Source organism: Engraulis encrasicolus, chromosome 13 (genome assembly GCF_034702125.1).
Source record: "Engraulis encrasicolus isolate BLACKSEA-1 chromosome 13, IST_EnEncr_1.0, whole genome shotgun sequence".
NCBI lineage: Eukaryota > Metazoa > Chordata > Actinopteri > Clupeiformes > Engraulidae > Engraulis > Engraulis encrasicolus.
The window spans coordinates 47,221,099-47,239,541 of NC_085869.1; the positions used below are offsets into that span (position 1 = coordinate 47,221,099).

Consider the following 18,443-nt stretch of genomic DNA (forward strand, 5'->3'; position numbering starts at 1 on the left):
TTAGTACTTATTAGCGTGCAGTCACTGTGTCCGTTGGTTGGACACTGGTTTGCTTTATGGAGGGCTTGCCACAATTTTTCATACAAGGATATGTTTACATAAAAATAATTTTATTTAAAAAAGTCACACAAACAAACACAAACAAGGTTAATTTAAAGACAGACAAACTTAAAGTAAAATCTTAAAAGCGGTATCCCGGTCAGTCAGGTGGCATAGTCATGCTTCAATGTTCTGAGATGAGATCTTTGAAGGCTTTCCTGACGTTAGGTATGAAGGCTGAGAATTTGTTGAGCTCGTTCAGCTTCTTCTCCAACTCCGCCATGCACTCCAGTGGCGGACTGCAGGATTCAACTGAAGAGGTACATACAAAGTAAAGAACAAAATACTGCAGAATCAGTTTATAATTTTCATTTAAAACCAGTGAAGAAGAAGAAAACGAGCAACATGACGTGATTAATACATCACATCGACACACTGCAGTAGAAGTATGTGGACAACAGTAGCCCATAGGCAAAGACAATATATGCATGACATATGTACAATATAACAATTAGAATTGTAAATGTCAAACTCTTGCTATGTGTTGCTTAGTTAATGCACAGTCCTACAGTACAACCCTTTTGAAAAGTAACATCATGAACAATATTTCAATAAGAACACAAGTTATTTCCAAAATATCCAGAGAGTAAGTTTAATACATCTGTTGTGATTTTTGTGAAATGAATGTGGCACAAAAGTGAATACACCCCTATGTTGAAATTCCATAGAGAGGATCATGACCTTGAGTAGTCACATTTTTTCCACACACCTGAGCGCCGGGTTGACTTCTCTCTTTTTAGTCACAGTACATGTTGAGATGCATGTTTCTTTTGGTGAAATTCCCAATGTTGACAGAATTCAACTACCCCAAACCATGTCAGTCCCACTACAATGCTTGACTGTAAGCATGGTTTACTTTTTTGTACTACTCACTTGCTGAAGACCATACATGCTTGACACCATCTAAAACAAATTTGTTTATCTTGGTGTCGTCAGATCACTGGACATGGATCCAGAAATCCATATCCTTAGTGTGTTTCTCTCTGACGAGTGACGAGACCATGAGAAACACATTTGCTTTAAGATGGTGTCAAGCAAATGAGTAGTTCAGAGCAAAGTAGCCCATGCTTACAGTCAAGTGTGGTAGCGGGTCTGACATGGTTTGAATACTACACAATGTACAAAGAGGAATCGATTGAAAGCATACATACTCCTGTACACCCCCTCATCACTAATGGACAGAATGAAGGTGAAGGGGCTCTCTGGGTCTTTGGGATCCATGTTTCTGAACACAAACTGTAGTTTCTCACCTAGGCACAACAGACAGAGGAACAAAGTTCAGGTGAAAACAAATGAAACAAGAAGATCCAAAGGCGCTCTAAAATCCAAGTTAGTGTTGTCCAAAAGTTGTAAGCAACTGGGGGATGCTTTCCGCAGCTCGAAGAAGAATAACTGGAGAGACAAGTCAAGTTGCTTACACTGTATCGTTACTGTGCTTAACTCCTTTGCAGTACAAAGCAAGAGGACTGATGTTGTTGATGGATGTCTTGGTTTAACAAAGGAAAAACCACACACATCAGTCTCAAAAAGTTTTGGGTGCAGGACTAGCAGTCACATGAAAACTGAAAAATAAGGTCCTCACACCAAGCTCCCGTTTCTTTTAATTTAAAGATTTTTTGGGGGTCTTTTTCGACTTCATTTGACAGGACAGTGTGAGTGGACAGGAAGCGAATTGGGAGAGAGACGGGGAGGGATCGGCAAAGGCGAGCGTCCCACCGGTTGGCCACGGTAGGGCCCCGTTTCTCTTAATTTAATGTAGTGACGTTTAGGGTAGCATGCCCTTTATCAGACCAGGGTCAAATGAAGGGCATGCTGCCCGAAACGTCACTACATTACATTAAGAGAAACGGGAGCTTGGTGGGCAGACTTTATTTTTCAGTTGATGGAACTCTCACCATGAATCTTCCTGATCTCAAGAGCCAAATACTTCTGGTACAACCCAGACATGCTGTGTAGTTCTTTCAGCCGGTTTTTGTTTGCCTTGTTTTGAGCCATGACCACTAGGGGGGGAAAAAAACAAGAATACAGCACATTAGATTATCTGACCTCGGTACCCAGCAAAACACAATACATTTGCACACCACACAATTGATCAAATCTATATCAGGTAGTTGCATACAAAATTACCAAGCCGAACTCTAAATACTTTTATCATCACTCATCAAAATCATCTTAATATTTTTGAAGCCGTACGTTCTTTTCTCTTTGCTTGCTCCGCCCTCAGCCTCTCCATGCGTTGTTGCAGACTCTCCTTAATCAGCCCCTTCTCCTCTGTGTCAGCGATGAGATCTGGCAGCTCTCGCCTCTTCTCTTTCAGACACACGTTGCTTTCTTCAAAGACTTCATGAAACGGTGAAAATAATAATGAATGCATGGCCTACTGGCTGCTGAGTATGGTGTTTGGGAAGATCAGTCTGGTTATATGTTTCACAGAAATAAGTGTCACTGAAATACGAGGACTAACCGTTCAAAATGTTAGGCTTGAAAAAGGTTCATCACATACCATGGCTGAACATCCCCATGGTTCTAAATATGGTGTCATCCTTCGCCTTCTGCCAGCATTGCTCTGGAAACAATCATGTTACGGTATATTTTATAAGTTGTAGAATATCAAGCCATTCTTCTTTTGTAGTTCAAATGTTTTTTTATTTTAATGGGCATAACATGAACATTAAAATGAAGGCATTTTAACTACAAAGATGAGTGCCTTGGTATTCTACAACTTTTCAAACGAACTAAGCCTATCAACAAAGAGCAGCACCATCTTTTACAAAGTACTAGTTCCCGGTAGCACTCCACAACTGTAAGTGATTCTCCACCATTACTGTATGGTTCAAACCAACAGTTACAGATATCAGATCCCTTCATTAACTTGTTCTGAATCTGTGAAATAAAGCAACGCACCAAGGCCGGCTTTCACGTCTTGTCTGTGTGTGTGGCCTGAGTCCTCCAGCTGGTCAATCTGGGCGACAACCAAAGACATCAGCTTGCTCCGGATCTCCTCCAGCGTGGTGTTGAAGCATTCCACACAGTCAACGTCGGTAATACACGCCATGCTTTGGAATCACAATGTCCTATCTGCAACAAGTCAAAAGGTGCAAATTATTGTCAATTCACCATGTTACAAGCATTGCAACCTCAGAAGACAAGTTTGCAGGTTTGTCTGTGAATCAAAACACAATCAAAACAAAGCCACATACTGCCTGCTCTACTACTGAGTGGTACACTAAAAAACATGGTTAAGTGATAAGCAAGGCTTAGTTGACCAACAGGTCATTTCACGGGAAATCAGACACTCTGGGGCCCGACTGACACAGATTTTCATAAAACTTAGTGTCGGTCGGGTCCCAACGTGTTTGATTTCAGTTAAATTACCAAAACAGTGAGTGGTAAACCTGCTAAACAGATACAGAAATACATGTACACATCATTTAGAAAGGAAAACGAGGACTCTAAATTAGATTTTTGTCAAACGATTTACTTACTACTATTGAACCAGCGAACTTCTTAGTATACCCACATATTCTTCAAGGAAGAAAGGGCTGTGGTGTATACCACCCTGGAGAACAGGGGCGTCATTAGGTTGCGCAAAGATCCGGGGCTGTAGCCCAGCAAAAAAAAAAGAAAAGAAATGTAGTGTGGAGCGGCAGCCTAGTCGAGGGAGCGAAGCGACCGAGAGGGGGGTTGGTGCGGAAGGGGGGGGGTTCCCCCCCCCCCATCCGGTTCGGAGTTTTTTGAAAATAAGGTCAAATTGGGCCAGTTCTTAGGCGTACACAAAGGGGAAAATTGTTACTTATTTGACACCAAGTGCCTTAAAATTGGCAGTTTTTCCCCCATCTTTACACACATTTGACAGTGTAGGCTAAAACTTTCATTACGGATCCTTGCCGTTTCTTTACTTGATTGGCCCAATGTCGCCAGCCTTAGGTCCAACCCTCATTGTGGTTACAGTAAGCAGGCCGCTAACTACTGGTTTTGGATAAATGTCGTGTTTGGCGTCATGATTACTTAAGTGCAAAATAAAAAGACCAGCATATAATAGTCGACAGTGCCCGAGTAGGCCTAGCCCTAGTGGAATATTGTGAGAGAATTAGCTCTCATAGGGTAGTGAAAAAAACATGCCTTACGTTATTAGCCTATAGGCATATTTACAGTAACACACATGACATGTAAGCTCTGCCTATGCTGTCTCAAAACAGTGCGCTGCTCCCTTGCACAGTCAGTCGCAATGGAGGGGCGAGGCCACTAACCACGGTGTTTTGCTCTCCTCTGCAGACAGTATATGATATCACAAAAATTATGATTAAATACTGAACATCACCATGCGCAGAACATCCAAACGGGACCGGGTCCTGCTGGGCATACTCGTTCGTCAAACTCTCAAAAAACAAGCGACAGACAAAACGCACCACGCACACCCCACCACACACACACACCCACACAGGAGAGGAGAGCGCTAGTTGACAGACCGATGGACCATAATCTCCCAAAAATGTCTTGCGCAAGCCATATCATACACCCTACTGTCCACACCTTTGTTCTATTGACAATTTTTCATGCGCGAGCTCCACTGCCTCCATCATCCTAAATCAAAACACAAGGAGCAATCAAACTCGCACAATCGTCTCAATATCTACCGACCTCCAGGCAAACACACAGCTACGAACAAGCCGCGCACACACAGGGAGACGAGGAGCAAGAAAGCCAGCTGATTGACCATACCCTGTTTTAAATTAGAGATTCTCTGAACCATTACCCCGTCCAAAAATATCATGGGGGGGCTATCATAATCCAAACAGAACAATAATGTCTTCAATGTCATTTGTGCAGCCCTAATAATTCAAAATAATGGCCGTCATTTTGAATTTCTATTGAAGTAGCTTGTAATGGAGGAGTTGCTGCTAGCGTGGTTGTTCCGAGCAGTGTGAGGATTAGCTGCCATGGTATACGTGAGAGGTGTAGCGTGGTAGTCGACGGATATGGGGACGGTTTGTGTTGACTTGGACGGGGTGAGAGGCTCGTCAACAGGGAGTGGGTGGAGCAGATGATTAGAGTTGTGTGAGTTTTGACTTAGTCTCCAAGAGCGTGCAATCAATACTAACTGTGCCGTAATTGCTTCACACCACCTTGTAGTAGTAATGTCATCTTTTCAATGGAACTAGGAGTTAAGCTGGAGCTTCCAGGGAGAAGCTCGCTAACGCGGACTTACATCGACATACGCCATAGTTTCTACCTTCAGGCAGGTCTCTACCAATAGTTTGCTTAGCTTGGCGCACGGAAGACTTTTAACCAGCTAACCTAAGTAGCTAGGATAATGCATGCGACAACACACCGTGAACTGTGAATGGCTGGGGGTTGTACAACACCTTCAATACTATCATGATGGATTACAGCAACCGCCATATATTACGGTTAAAGCCAGCGGCGAAGGGTAAGGCTCCATACTGCGCTAAATAATAGCATTCCGTAGTTACCCTCTTATTGTTAGTGATATCGTGCCACGCAATGAAGAATAAGCTCGTAATGTTGTCGTTTGTCTCAGTATCTGTATCAGGGTAGGTAAGTCTATGATACTACTCTGTTTAATAGATGAGGATGTTTGGGTGATAGTTGGGGGTTTGTGGGGGGGGGAGGAGGGAGAGAGCATGATTACTACTAACAGTGTCTAGTGTTGTTAGGATGGTGATCAGCGCGAGAGCGACGTGAGGGCTGATAGGACTTCGTAAAAACTAGAGCGCAACCCTGAATCGATACCGACTTGATGAGGATTATCCAGGTGAATCCAGAGTGCCTTCTGACATCGAGTGCATATCGCTTTAGTTACAGTCGGAGTGTGGTTGGTGTCCAAACTCAAGCTCAAGATGTCCAGTAACACACATTATTAGGCGGCACTATTCAAGCTCGCTGTACATGCACTGCGGGAGGTTCTCGTTACTTCCTGTCGGGTGCTCGATGGTACGCAGCAGACAAATGACATCCTGAGTATAGTATGTGGCGCGTCTAGAAGGTGATCGCAGTTTTGATAGAGACAGCTAATATAGTTGTGAAAGTGGGATGCCTAAAATGAGAGGAAAATGTCAACATTGTGCCTATCTGCTAAAAAAAAATAAATGAAATGGGATCCCTACAGCTATTCCAGATGTCATTGAGTATCGTGATATTAAACATTACCAGATTTTTTTTCATAAACCACGACCCGCCTGCTCTGTGGCAGCACATAGAACGGAAACCGTGATTGTTGACAGCAGCAGGAGTCACACACGAGGCTAGATCTACTAACAAGGTGGATGCGCTTCGGGTTGGAAAGTTGTTTATTTGTACAGTTTCCATATTTACATATCATACGTCAGAATCGGCGGTCCTGTGCTGGTTACAAAGTTGCATAAGCCTAATGACAGGAGCGGTATCACTGCTCAAAGTGTGGGTCCCGGACTCTTCTCTACTATTTTTCTTCTTCTTAATCATATTATTATTATTATACATATTTTAATATTCATCCCCAGTCCAGAGAGATTCGGGGCTAATCCCCAGAGATCCGGGGCTGTAGCCCCGAATGCCCAGGTCTCTCGACGCGCCTGCTGGAGAACAAAACCACTTTCTCAAATTGACATATTCAGGAAAGAAACTAAATTTGCTTTTGGCAATACGCACCCATGAATACTACATACACGATACAGACACAGGCACTAATAAGGCTTTCAACATAAGGAGGTACTATGCCATGGTTCTTTCTCTTATTTGTCTATGTTGAGGTCGAAGAGCTGAACATGTTTTGTTGCATTGCTAGGTGCAGAATGCAAGTTAAAGTGGCAAGAAGACCGACAACCAAAGGGATATGTTAAATGAAGTGATCCAATAATCGACGAGCGTTCAGCTGCTTTCGTTGCGGTTTGTTTTTATCCTAGCTGCTACATAGTAGAACCACAGACCTGTATTAAATACAGGTCTGTGACAGAACTCTATCGCTGTCAAGCAAAGGAACTCACCACTTCCAGCAAATGCCAGCTAAGCTAACACCAACAACACCCAAAATAAGCACGGTGGTGGCGATTCAAAATAACCCAATATCTAAGCGTATGTTAAAAAGTATATGGTAGTGATATCGGCAGCAATTGATATATTAAAATGTTACCTTAGATTGGTATTTCTTGAAACGTTGACAATAATCTTTGGGATGGTGAACAATTTTTCAAAAATACGCGCCGCCGCAGTCAACGAATTGGGCGGAAGTGACGATTTCTTAGGAAATGACGTTAGTTGCAAACAAAAGTGTTTCACGCACAGACATCAGAGAGGATTTATAGAGGTAGAAAGGCTATGCAGACATCATATATGTCTGTGGTTTCACGCATCTTTTCATTTTTACATATAATATTACATTTTTCCAAAATATTATTTAATCATGGAATGTGCTATTGACTACTACAATTATCCCCATATTAATTCAACATACATGTTCCTACTTAATTTGTCCATAAAAATCCGACGTCGCCCATTCATTCCCTTCAGTCAACTCGACATCTGCAGTTGTTCGACATCTAGTGGTCGGTCGATGTAACTCCCAAAAGGCCGAGGGCTTGATAAACTTGATTAAAATAACCCATAGATAGTTCTATTTGTCCATTGGCATTGAATTGTCGAAACGGCAGTAAGGGTTTTGTACAAACGTGTAGTGTTTATGGAAGGCAGAAAGGCTAAAAAAATATCATGATGAAGAATAGGCCTAGGCCTACTACAGATGACAGCAATTTCACCCACAAATGTAAGCTACGTAGGCCTAGGCCTACAGGCCTACCTCAATGTGAAATATAATTATTAGGCTTTTTTAATTTAACATTGTCAACCTTTTCAGTAGTCTACTGGTGCTGTAGGCCCGTCTGTAGTATTAATATTGTAGTATTGTCGTATTGTAGTATTAATAGCATGTTTGTATTCTCCCTTAGCAAATGGTTCTGAACAGGAATCATTTTGCAGCCAATGTCAATGCTTACCTGAAATTAATACAAGCAATTAAATACCTATATTAAAATGTGTTTATTATATTAGACAAACCAGTCATTTAGCTTTAATGTAGTTACAAAACATGAGGCGTGTTAACTTGTTATTCGACAAGGCTCGACTCCATGTTTGAACACACAGTCCCCAGGCTTGGTGGGAAATGGCTAATATTTAACCAATAAAAGCTTTTGTGGAAAAACTAATGTCCACACAATTATCATGTAGACAGGTGCAGGCACTCCGCCTCAAAATGCTGAGTTTCATCTAATGCAGTCCATGAAATGGCCCAATCCCATCCCCATACCCATCCCCTCCCCTTGCGCATCGTCAGCCCACGTAGCATCATGCCGTTAAATAAGCGTGGCTCGCTGGCCTGAGGTATAAAACCCCCTGCTGCAATAGTAGAGGCGACCAACACTCTGGGTGACTAAGCCATCCATGGGGCCACGCTGTCTGTGAACAGAAAAGCAGGGAGGCCTGTGAGCGTGCGTGCGTTGGCGGCGTGCTACTGTAGCCTCCGATGGACTTCATCCACAGTAGTGGGGTGCAGGTCATCCAGCACCTCCAGAGCAACTACAAAGACTACCATGACTTCCTCAACTTCATGTCCTCGGTGGGGGACCCCCGCAACATCTTCTCCCTCTACTTCCCCCTGTGGTTCCAGCTCAGTCAGATTGTGGGGACCAAGATGATCTGGGTGGCTGTGATTGGGGACTGGCTGAACCTCATTTTCAAATGGCATGTTGGTTTGCTTCTCTTTTCTCTCTCTCTCTGTCTATCTCTCTCCCTGTCTCTCTCTCTGTCTCTCTCTCTCTCTCTCTCTCTCTCTCTCTCTCTGTCACTGGAAGGCCTTTTCTGTCTGTTAGTCTACTGGTGTTAATTATATGGATGTGAAATATATATTTTTTAATAACGCAGGATTTTGTTTGCAGGATTTTGTTTGGACATCGGCCGTACTGGTGGGTTCAGGAAACTCATTTCTACCAGAACCATTCTCTACCTCAGATTGAGCAGTTCCACATAACCTGTGAAACAGGACCAGGTACATTTACAAGAATACTGCATCAGCTTTTACCTTTCCATGTTGAAAAAAAAACATTTGTCCTTTTATGTGCTCGATTAATAAATGCAACAGATTAAAAACTGAAGTGTGATACAAAGGATGCCATTTTTGTTTTGCAGGAAGCCCGTCCGGCCATGCTATGGGTTCCTCTTGTGTCTGGTATGTAATGGTCACATCTGTCGTCAATTTCACAAGACCGGCTAATGACACCATCACACAGCAAGAAGCGCAGAGGTACGGTTGTACAGGGCGTATTCTCCATACATTTAATATTATTGTTTGAAGTTTGACACAAGTCGAGCATCCAGAAGTGAGTTGTTGATTTGTTTGTTTGTTTGTTTGTTTGTTAAAAATGTGTAGGTTTCGCCTTGTGTGGTCATTTCTCTGGATTGCATTCTGGGTCATTCAGATCAGTGTCTGTGTCTCGAGAGTGTTCATTGCCACTCACTTCCCTCATCAAGTCATCCTTGGGGTTCTAGCAGGTACGGTATGCCCCACAGTCAGACAGACCTCTTTTTTCTGTGATATTTTGTTATTCAGTGATATTGTGATATCTCAAGTCATTATGTGTTCTGCTATGTGTGTTATGTTGTCAGTGTGGTGATGTTATGTTATCTTACGTAGTGAGGTTATGATTATGTTTTTCCTCATAGAGTGGTGTTGTGTATATATTTCTTCTGCCAGGTATGCTGGTGGCTGAGGCGTTCGAGCACATCCCGTCCATCCACACGGCCAGCTTCAAGGTCTACCTGCACACCAGCCTCTTCCTCTTCTCCTTCGCCCTCAGCTTCTACTTCCTGCTCAAGATGATCCACATCGACCTGCTCTGGTCCATTACCAAAGCCAAGAAGTGGTGCGCCAACCCGGACTGGATCCACCTGGACACCACTCCCTTCGCCGGCCTGGTCCGCAACCTGGGCGCCCTGTTTGGCCTGGGCCTGGCCATCAACTCCCAGATGTTCCTCAAGAGCTGCAAGGGCAAGAACGGCTACCGGCCGCGCTTCAAGCTGACCTGCCTGGCCGCCACGCTCACCACACTGCAGCTCTACGACCTCATCAAGGTGCCCACGCACACCGAGGCGCTCTTCTACACGCTGTCCTTCTGCAAGAGCGCCGTGGTGCCACTCAGCGTGGTGGCACTCATCCCCTACTGCGTGCACCTCCTCATCGGGGACCCGGAGAAGAGACTGGACTGAACTGTGAAGGGGGAAAATAAACTATGTCATCCGAGGGCAGGATGTTATTGATTTTTTTACTGAAAGAAGGCAAAATGATTGAATGTTGTTTTATGCTGAAACAATTATTTAATGCTTGGATGTCATCCAGGAGCCGGGTGTCCTTTCTGTGCTTAAAAAGCATTTGAAAATGATTTTGTTATGGAAAAAGCAAGAGACAAACAATGTTTTGTCATTAAAAATAGTTGTGATTGTTTTTATATGTTGTCTACATGCTGTCAAAGCTTATGGATGTTGCAAGGACAGGATGTCATGAAAAAAAAACATTTGAAAATTATTCTAAAGAGCTGTTGAAACGGTTATAAAATGGTGATAAAATAGTTGAGAGTGTTTTTTAAAGCTGTTTACATACTGTCTAAGCTTATGTATAGTTACAGCAATGACATGTAAAATCACAATTAGGCCTATTTGCCTTTGTTTTATTGCACAGTGTTTTTATGCAGCATCTAATGTTGATTAATGCTTTAAGAAAAGCGTCACACACTTTTTTTGTAAATACTCCTAGAATGTGCTGGTACTATGAAGTGCTTTCTCTGTAAATGGAAAATTGACAAATAAAGATCTTTGTTTTCAAGCTTGTTGTACCCTAAAGTTTTTGAAGACATTGTGTACTTAGGTGTACTTAAAAATAATTAAACCATTGCTGAAGTAAGCTTTTTATTTACCATGCAATAGTGTTAAAATCCTGAAAAATCACCAGAAAAAAACAACATCCTCATATAATTGTGTTTGCTTTGTTTAAAATTCTTTCATTTAATCCCAGCATCCAAAAGCATTCAAACACACACCAATAATGATTATCAATAGAGAAAGTGTCTCCTGAGGGTGGATTTGGCAGTGTAACAGTAATTGTAATAAATACTGATAGTAATAAACTTCCATAGTAATAACCTTACCTCTGATATGTCTAATGTTTGTATACAAACTCCCATAGACTGTAATAGCAGAAGTCCGTTTCTGCTTTGGTTACACTGTGGTCGCCTTTGTAGTGTGCCTATGAGAATTTTGGGTTCTTACACACAATTGTTAAAATGACATACTTGTATTTTTGATTTCTGTAATGAGATCTCCTTGCACATACAGTATGTACATAGAATACATAATATTACACATTGTACGCATGTGTATAATAACAATAAAATGCATTCTACTGTATGTAATCAGGGAAGCCAACAGGGATGGACAAACGGGTTAGTTGTACCAGGCATGGAGAAAAAAGGGGCCCAATTGTATGTATTGATGGTGGCGCTTTCAGATGACTTTGGCCAGGGCAGAAGCTGTCAATGGCCCTGCATGTTACACGAACAACGGTATAATCCTTACCCCCTATCCTAAATTACAATGCAAATGTTACAGTACTATAATTGGACTACTGTTAGATTATTGTCGTAGATTCACTACGGCAGGGACTGCACCATTAAGTTAAACTGCTTCTTTGCACGATTTCTGAGACATCCTGATGGTCTACTCAAGAAGCAAAATGTTTTTCATTGATGCTAAAAGCATTCTTCATCCAGTGGCATTTTGACAGTGAGTTGTCTTTTTGTAATTTCATCAATGCACTTTTGGAAGAATGGTCAACAATTACTATACACACTCCTCAATCTTGTGGACTGCTTTCCCAGAAGAGTTGAGGCTGTAGTAGCTGCAAACATTGAGGCTGCAGTAGCTGGACGGACCGACATCATATTGCACCCTATGGGTTAGGAAGGGGGTGGCACACAAGTTCATGCATTACAAGGCAGGTTAGCAAATGAAGAGATCTTTTCCAAAATGACATATATCCATTTTGTAGAATGTTGGGGAATTGACATTTTTGTATTGGGCATTCCATTGAATTGCATTGCAAAATGCATTTTTATAGAGTTTTAACAAGTTTGTTCTCAAAACATTTGAATGGCAAGAAGACACAGATATATGATACGACTTCTTAACAGTCAATTCCAATAGGCTATTGAAATGAAAAAATGGTGTATATCTCATTTTGAAAAAGAGCCCCTCAAATGTTTTTTTTTGGCAGTACAGTGTATGCCCTGTCTTGGTCTTTGTGAAAATTCTTGCAGCTGAATATTAAATAGGCTGCAGGTCATCCATTTTCTTTTTTGGAAGACCAGACAACAGTGTATTACAGTAGTCCAATCTACTTGTAACAAAAGCATTAGTCATGCGGCATCTGGCTTCTTGGGAAATAAAGGTACATACTTTGGCACTGTCTATTGAGCCATTTTTGTTGTTCATTAAATTCAATTAAACAGTTTGCTGGTATGCAAACGTGTGTTTTTCTTCATGAGATAAACACCAATCACAGAAAATACGTCAATACATCATACATGATATTATTAGGGCTGTAATGATATTGTATCAAACCGAGAAATCATGATACACAGTCACAATACTGTACTGCAATACAAGGAGGCAGTATCGAGATACGCCCCTTTCAAAGTTTTGTTACCCATGAGTCCAGAAAGCAACCACATGATATGAAGTGATAGTGCTTCCAAGCTTAAAGCTTAAAGCTCATCAATATATTTTAACGTTTGAAAATTATTAGTAGCCTCTTGTACCCTATTCTACCTATAAACTACCATAGGTTTTAGTCTTAATTTTATTTTATAATCCTGGCAAATGTGAAATCATGGGGTGTATCGAACCGTAGGACAAAAATCGTGATATGAACCGAATCGTGATAGGAGTCTATAGTTACGAGTGTATCGTCCCTAAGATATTATACATAATTATGAAATTAAACAGTGCATAATGCAATAATTTTCTCACCCCCACACACATCATTGTCCACTATTCTTTTGATAAAATACCCTTCAAGACTAATTGTTTTTCAGATTATTTTTCCCATAAACTGCTCCCTTTGGTGTCATATGAGGAGAGACAGTGGTTTGTTTTTGCCACACTGGACAGACCGGATCCATTAGTTAGTTATATAATCTGTCCGTCCAAATACATTTGGTAGGCGACCATAGATGAAGGATTCGTATAAAATGCATATTATGTAAGGACACTTAACCGTGCTTCCACTGGCTCGTGTGTATGTATGGCCATTAGGCATCACCAGGAAACTAGCCCAGCTTCTGTCCACACTTACACAAGCTTTAAGTTGAGTGAGGTGAGCCCACTTTTTGGTATCCACAGTAGCCATTCCGTAAGCATCTCCTTTGCCTTAAGTACCACCACCATGGATGTACGTGTGCATCTGCATGTACAAGGATGTGTGTGTGTGTGTGTGTGTGTGTGTGTGTGTGTGTGTGTGTGTGTGTGTGTGTGTGTGTGTGTGTGTGTGTGTGTGTGTGTGTGTGTGTGTGTGTGTGTGTGTAAGAGAGAGAGAGAGAGAGAGAGAGAGAGAGAGAGAGAGAGAGAGAGAGAGAGAGAGAGAGAGAGAGAGAGAGAGAGAGAGAGAGAGAGAGAGAGAGAGAGAGAGAGCACCATAGCAACAGACAGGATGGGGTCATCAGGTCTACAGGCAGGTAATGCACGGCATACTGGAGGCCTTGTGGTCTGTTAGTGGCCGTTTTTACTGAAGCAGTATTAACAAGGAGCTGATGTCTCTAGTGCTAAATATGGACTGCCTTGTCAAAGTAATTATGTAACAAAACATTATCAACGTAGTGTGTTTTTATTATCATATAAAATGTAAATTTTCTTACTATGCAAATACTACTACTATAGTCCTATTCTGCTGATGCAAAATACACCGATTTACATTAAGAAATTCACAGGTAAAAGCACAATGGTAGGTTAACAGTCACATGATGCCATATCTGTCTGGAAATTGAACTCCTTTTCAGTTGGTATATAGAAAATGAAGCTCTAAACAATTGGTCCTCACCTCCACAACAAATACAGTACAATGCCCAGTGTGACACCACTTTCCCCTTGAGATTACAAGCAACACAAGCACCTGGCTCCTGGCAATAGAGGGCAATATTGTGCAACGATTATGGAGAGATGGAACACATTTGATACAACATAAAACCCTTCATGGAAGCGGACACGTTTATGAAGTCATTACATCTCAGTGGGTTTAGGGTAAGGAGACTAGACAGAAACATTGTGCAAAGTGTGTGTGTGCGCACGTGTGCGTGTGTGTGTGTGTGTGTGTGTGTGTGTGTGTGTGTGTGTGTGTGTGTGTGTGTGTGTGTGTGTGTGTGTGTGTGTGTGTGTGTGTGTGTGTGTGTGTGTGTGTGTGTGTGTGTGTGTGTGTATGACTGAAATGAGATGACCAATAACTTTCATTATTACAAACAGCATAGTATGTAACTGAAAACTGTATGTAGTGTGTGTATTTGTGTGTGTGTGTGTAAATATCTCTGTGTAATGCCAATGCATTGTTAGCACTACTGCTGGCGTTTGCTGGTGTTTGTTTACACTGCATTTGATTGTTAGGAATTTTGTTCAACTTCTTACCATTGCAAATCAAAATTTAAGCCTGTCTTTTCACAATTTAACCAGCAGCTGGGAACATACAAGTGATTTAATGTTGTCAGGAAATCTAAATAAGAGAATATAAATACATTACTGTAATAAATACTTTCATGAAATCATTTTTTTACAAGATAAAACAAAAACGATACAGTGAGAAAGGTAAGTCAAACTGGGAATGAGCAGTTTCTTGTATACGAAACATTCCTGTCTGTGCACGCAGCTGAGGATCCGCCTGCAAAGTCTGATTGCTTGGAAACTGCTGTCGCTCGAAACATGCGCTCATCATGTGATTGGCATCTTAGCATCACAGTGTGCATGTTTGTAAACGGGAAACCTAACAATATGGGCTGTTTCCCAATGTCCAGTGTTCTAGCTTTGCTAGGACGTGAAACGCCCAGTGATTGGATGCTTCGCGGTGTTCACCAAACAGTATTCAATCACTGGGCGTATTGGGAGTATTCAATCACAAAGCTAGAGCACTGGACATTGGGAAACAGCCATGGTCCACAGGTGCTTCAGCTGATGGGTGCCCCGGTGGTGACCAGCTGGTAGTAGGCTGCCTTGAGGGCCATCAGCTCCTCATGCGTGCCCTGCTCGATGACCACGCCCTGGGACATGACGGCGATGATGTCGGCCGACTGGATGGTGGAGAGCCGGTGGGCGATGGTGATGCAGGTACGGCCCTGCCTGGCCGCATCCAGAGCCACCTGCACTGTCTGTGGGGGGAGAGAGAGGGAGGGAGGGATGGAGAGAGAGAGAGAGAGAGAGAGAGGGAGGGAGAGAGAGAGAGGGAGAGAGAGAGAGAGAGAGAGAGAGAGAGAGAGAGAGAGAGAGAGAGAGACAGAGACAGAGACAGAGACAGAGACAGAGACAGAGACAGAGAAGATGATCTTTAGAAGAATACTGCTTGCTTGCTTGCTAGCTGGTCCCATAAGATTCAATGATAGTTGCTGGCTTGGAACTAGAACTAAAATCACCAGACAAGGCGAACGGCTGAAAGAACTTCAGAACGGTGAAATGCAAGTATTCAACCCCAGGGGAGGTGTAAAACAAGCTCATTTCCAGAGGTACAGTATCATTTTGGAAAAGATCTTTAGATGAATGCTGCACTCGCATTGGCGTCACTAAACAGCAGATTCTGTCATCAGAAATAGAAGATTCCTGTCATCTGCACAGTATGTTCTCAGCAGCACTAATGATTTTACTAATGAGCTACCTATTTGGGGAATCGTGGGTCTGCCTGTGTTTGTACATCACATACACTGTGTGTGTGTGTGTGTGTGTGTGTGTGTGTGTGTGTGTGTGTGTGTGTGTGTGTGTGTGTGTGTGTGTGTGTGTGTGTCCTCACCTTCTCACTCTCCGTGTCGAGTGCGGAGGTAGCCTCGTCCAGCAGCAGTATGCAGGGGTTCCTGACGATGGCTCTGGCGATGGCTATGCGCTGCTTCTGGCCCCTACTCAGCTGAGAGCCCTGGGCCCCCACCTGCGTATCATAACCCTGCATGGGAATACACACAACAATCACAGCTCTTAACACGTGCTGGTTAACATGTGTAACACGTGTTGGTTACATAACTACGGATATTTTTAAATATCGGATATTTTTTATCCTTTTATATGTAAACACGACATGTCGATAAAAATAAAACCTCCATTGTAGCTGGACCATTTTAGCGCCCTAAATGGAGTCTTTTTCTTTCTTTTTTTGTTGTTGAAAAAACTGAGTTTTGAAATGTGCATTCTAAAACTCTGTTTAAGTGTAAACGAGAGGCCAAAACCAATGTGCTTCCAAAACTATCCACATACGTGTAAACAGCTTTTTAGTAAGTTCTGCTTGATATGAATGGACATTCTGAACTCCATGACTGGCTGATATTGCAGTTTGCTTATGTTGTGTGATTGACTTGGCTGATGTTCTTGTGTTTCTCTCATCCTGTGATCAAACTGCTGGACATATACCGTAGTTAGAAAGTGTATGATATTCATTTTGCATGATGTTTCCTTTTGTTACATCATGTACAATTGTGAATTAAGCGAAAATATCTGTACATACATTAAAGTTCTGATTTCCCTTCTATTAAGCTACATGAGTTTAATATACTTTGTACATAAGCATAAGGTGATGCAAAGAAGTTGAAAAGAAACCCAAGTTGTGACTCGTCACCTGTGGCAGTGAGGTGACGTAGTCGTGGAGGAAAGCTTTCCTGGCCGCCTCGGTGATCTCCTCGGTGGTGACGGTGCGCGTGTTGTCTCCGTAGGCGATGTTCTCCGCTATGCTGCAGTCGAACAGCACAGGCTCCTGGGATACGATGCCGATCTGAGCCCTCAGGAACGGCACGCTGACCGCCCGCGACGGGCACCCATCTATCAACTTCACACAAGGGAAGGAATCAATCAAGCAATCTATAAATAAATACACCAATCAATTAATCAATCAATCAATCAAATAAAAAAGTATTCATTCTCATGTAACGGAGGCCAACTAGCAGAGTGTGGCAGGGACACTTAGTAAGCCTCCCTCCCAAAGCCTCATACTATCGGTAGCACTAGGAGGTGGTGAGTTTGTGGCCCCGAGGGGGACGGACTGGGCGGGAACTAGTGATGGGCAAATGAAGCTTTTTGAAGCTCTGAACCATTTAGGCACATTGCTTCAAAAAATGGGTTAGTACTTGAAGCTTCAGTAACAGGGCCCTCTCCTGGTGAAAAGCCATGTTTGCAATTAAACGGGCTCAATTAGATAAATTGAGATGTTGTGCCCTCATCATCTGCGATATTACTCTCAATATTGGACTGAGCTCATACTTTTACACACTAACTTGCAGACATTTGACATTTTAGGCTACTGATGAGGCAGTTGAGGTAGACGACATTAAAAGGCGATACCACAATTATTTATTTATTCATTTATTATTAGCCTATTTTTGGGCGATCAGAATAAAGCGTTGCTGAACATTAATGTCTTCTCCTTGTTATGTTCATAACTTATGATGATGTTGTCTACTTGTCTATCAAGTGGGACTTTGACCTATAGCCTAGGCCTACAGTAAATAATAAAATCTCTATTCTCCCCACTGCAACCTGTCAGACGGCTCTGCAACGGGCCAAACTCATGAATGCGTGCACCTGCTGGTTCGTGTGGCAGCGCGAAACACTGCAGCTGATTTTGGAAAAATGAAACAGCTTACTGTTTCATAAATATCACATGTTTTTCCCGTACTGAAGCAAACTACGGAACAGTGGTTTTATGGTTTTCGCTGTTGATGGTTTGAAACACGTTCCGGCGCGCCGGTGTCAGACTGCCATCACTAGCGGGAACACCTCAGCTATACTCAGGCATCATTCAAAGTACAGTAATTGCAGTGTTGGATTTTACAGAATATTCACATTATGTGGGGAGTGTGGGGGTGGGGGAACCTATTAGAAGAGAAATCAGTTTCATTCATTTGCCAAAGGGAGGCACCAAAAAACCTTTAAAGGTGGGTATAAGAACTTAAATCAGCAATGCTGGTGTACTCAGTTTTCAAATGCTGGTACATTTCTTTCAACCATTCAAGCTCACTCCATTCGATTGTATTTCTACTTTCTAATGTTATTCAAAACCAATTAAATACACC

The 18,443-nt window shown here is 42.3% G+C and overlaps 3 protein-coding genes across 5 annotated transcripts in view; 1 reads left to right on the forward strand and 2 right to left on the reverse strand.

The window, feature by feature from the left end:
- Positions 1–118: 118 nt before the first annotated feature.
- spc25 (SPC25 component of NDC80 kinetochore complex) lies at positions 119–7,345 on the reverse strand. 2 transcript variants are annotated; one of them, XM_063214079.1, is made up of 8 exons: positions 7,232–7,340; positions 3,585–3,658; positions 3,004–3,177; positions 2,603–2,665; positions 2,293–2,439; positions 1,995–2,099; positions 1,251–1,349; positions 119–351 (listed from the first exon to the last, which is right to left on the reverse strand). In XM_063214079.1, exons 3-8 carry the CDS (start codon positions 3,152–3,154, stop codon positions 224–226), a joined length of 693 nt encoding a protein of 230 aa, XP_063070149.1. In that variant the 5' UTR covers positions 3,155–3,177; positions 3,585–3,658; positions 7,232–7,340; the 3' UTR covers positions 119–223. The 2 variants fall into 2 exon arrangements, with proteins under 2 accessions (XP_063070149.1, XP_063070148.1); XM_063214078.1 differs by lacking the exon at positions 3,585–3,658 and having other exon boundaries at positions 7,232–7,345.
- A 1,266-nt stretch (positions 7,346–8,611) lies between these two features.
- On the forward strand, positions 8,612–10,904 carry LOC134461834 (glucose-6-phosphatase 2-like). 2 transcript variants are annotated; one of them, XM_063214673.1, is made up of 5 exons: positions 8,612–8,835; positions 9,030–9,139; positions 9,280–9,394; positions 9,521–9,642; positions 9,845–10,904. In XM_063214673.1, exons 1-5 carry the CDS (start codon positions 8,618–8,620, stop codon positions 10,354–10,356), a joined length of 1,077 nt encoding a protein of 358 aa, XP_063070743.1. In that variant the 5' UTR covers positions 8,612–8,617; the 3' UTR covers positions 10,357–10,904. The 2 variants fall into 2 exon arrangements, with proteins under 2 accessions (XP_063070743.1, XP_063070742.1); XM_063214672.1 differs by having other exon boundaries at positions 8,618–8,835; positions 9,280–9,379.
- Positions 10,905–14,869: 3,965 nt separating this feature from the next.
- The window catches only part of abcb11a (ATP-binding cassette, sub-family B (MDR/TAP), member 11a), a 36,372-nt gene continuing 32,798 nt past the window's right edge, over positions 14,870–18,443 (reverse strand). Inside the window, exons 26-28 of the mRNA XM_063212958.1 lie at positions 16,994–17,200; positions 16,181–16,327; positions 14,870–15,548 (exon numbers count right to left, since the gene is read on the reverse strand). Coding sequence (XP_063069028.1) covers positions 15,348–15,548; positions 16,181–16,327; positions 16,994–17,200 — 555 coding nt within the window. The 3' untranslated portion in view covers positions 14,870–15,347. The remainder of the gene's footprint in view (positions 15,549–16,180; positions 16,328–16,993; positions 17,201–18,443) is intronic.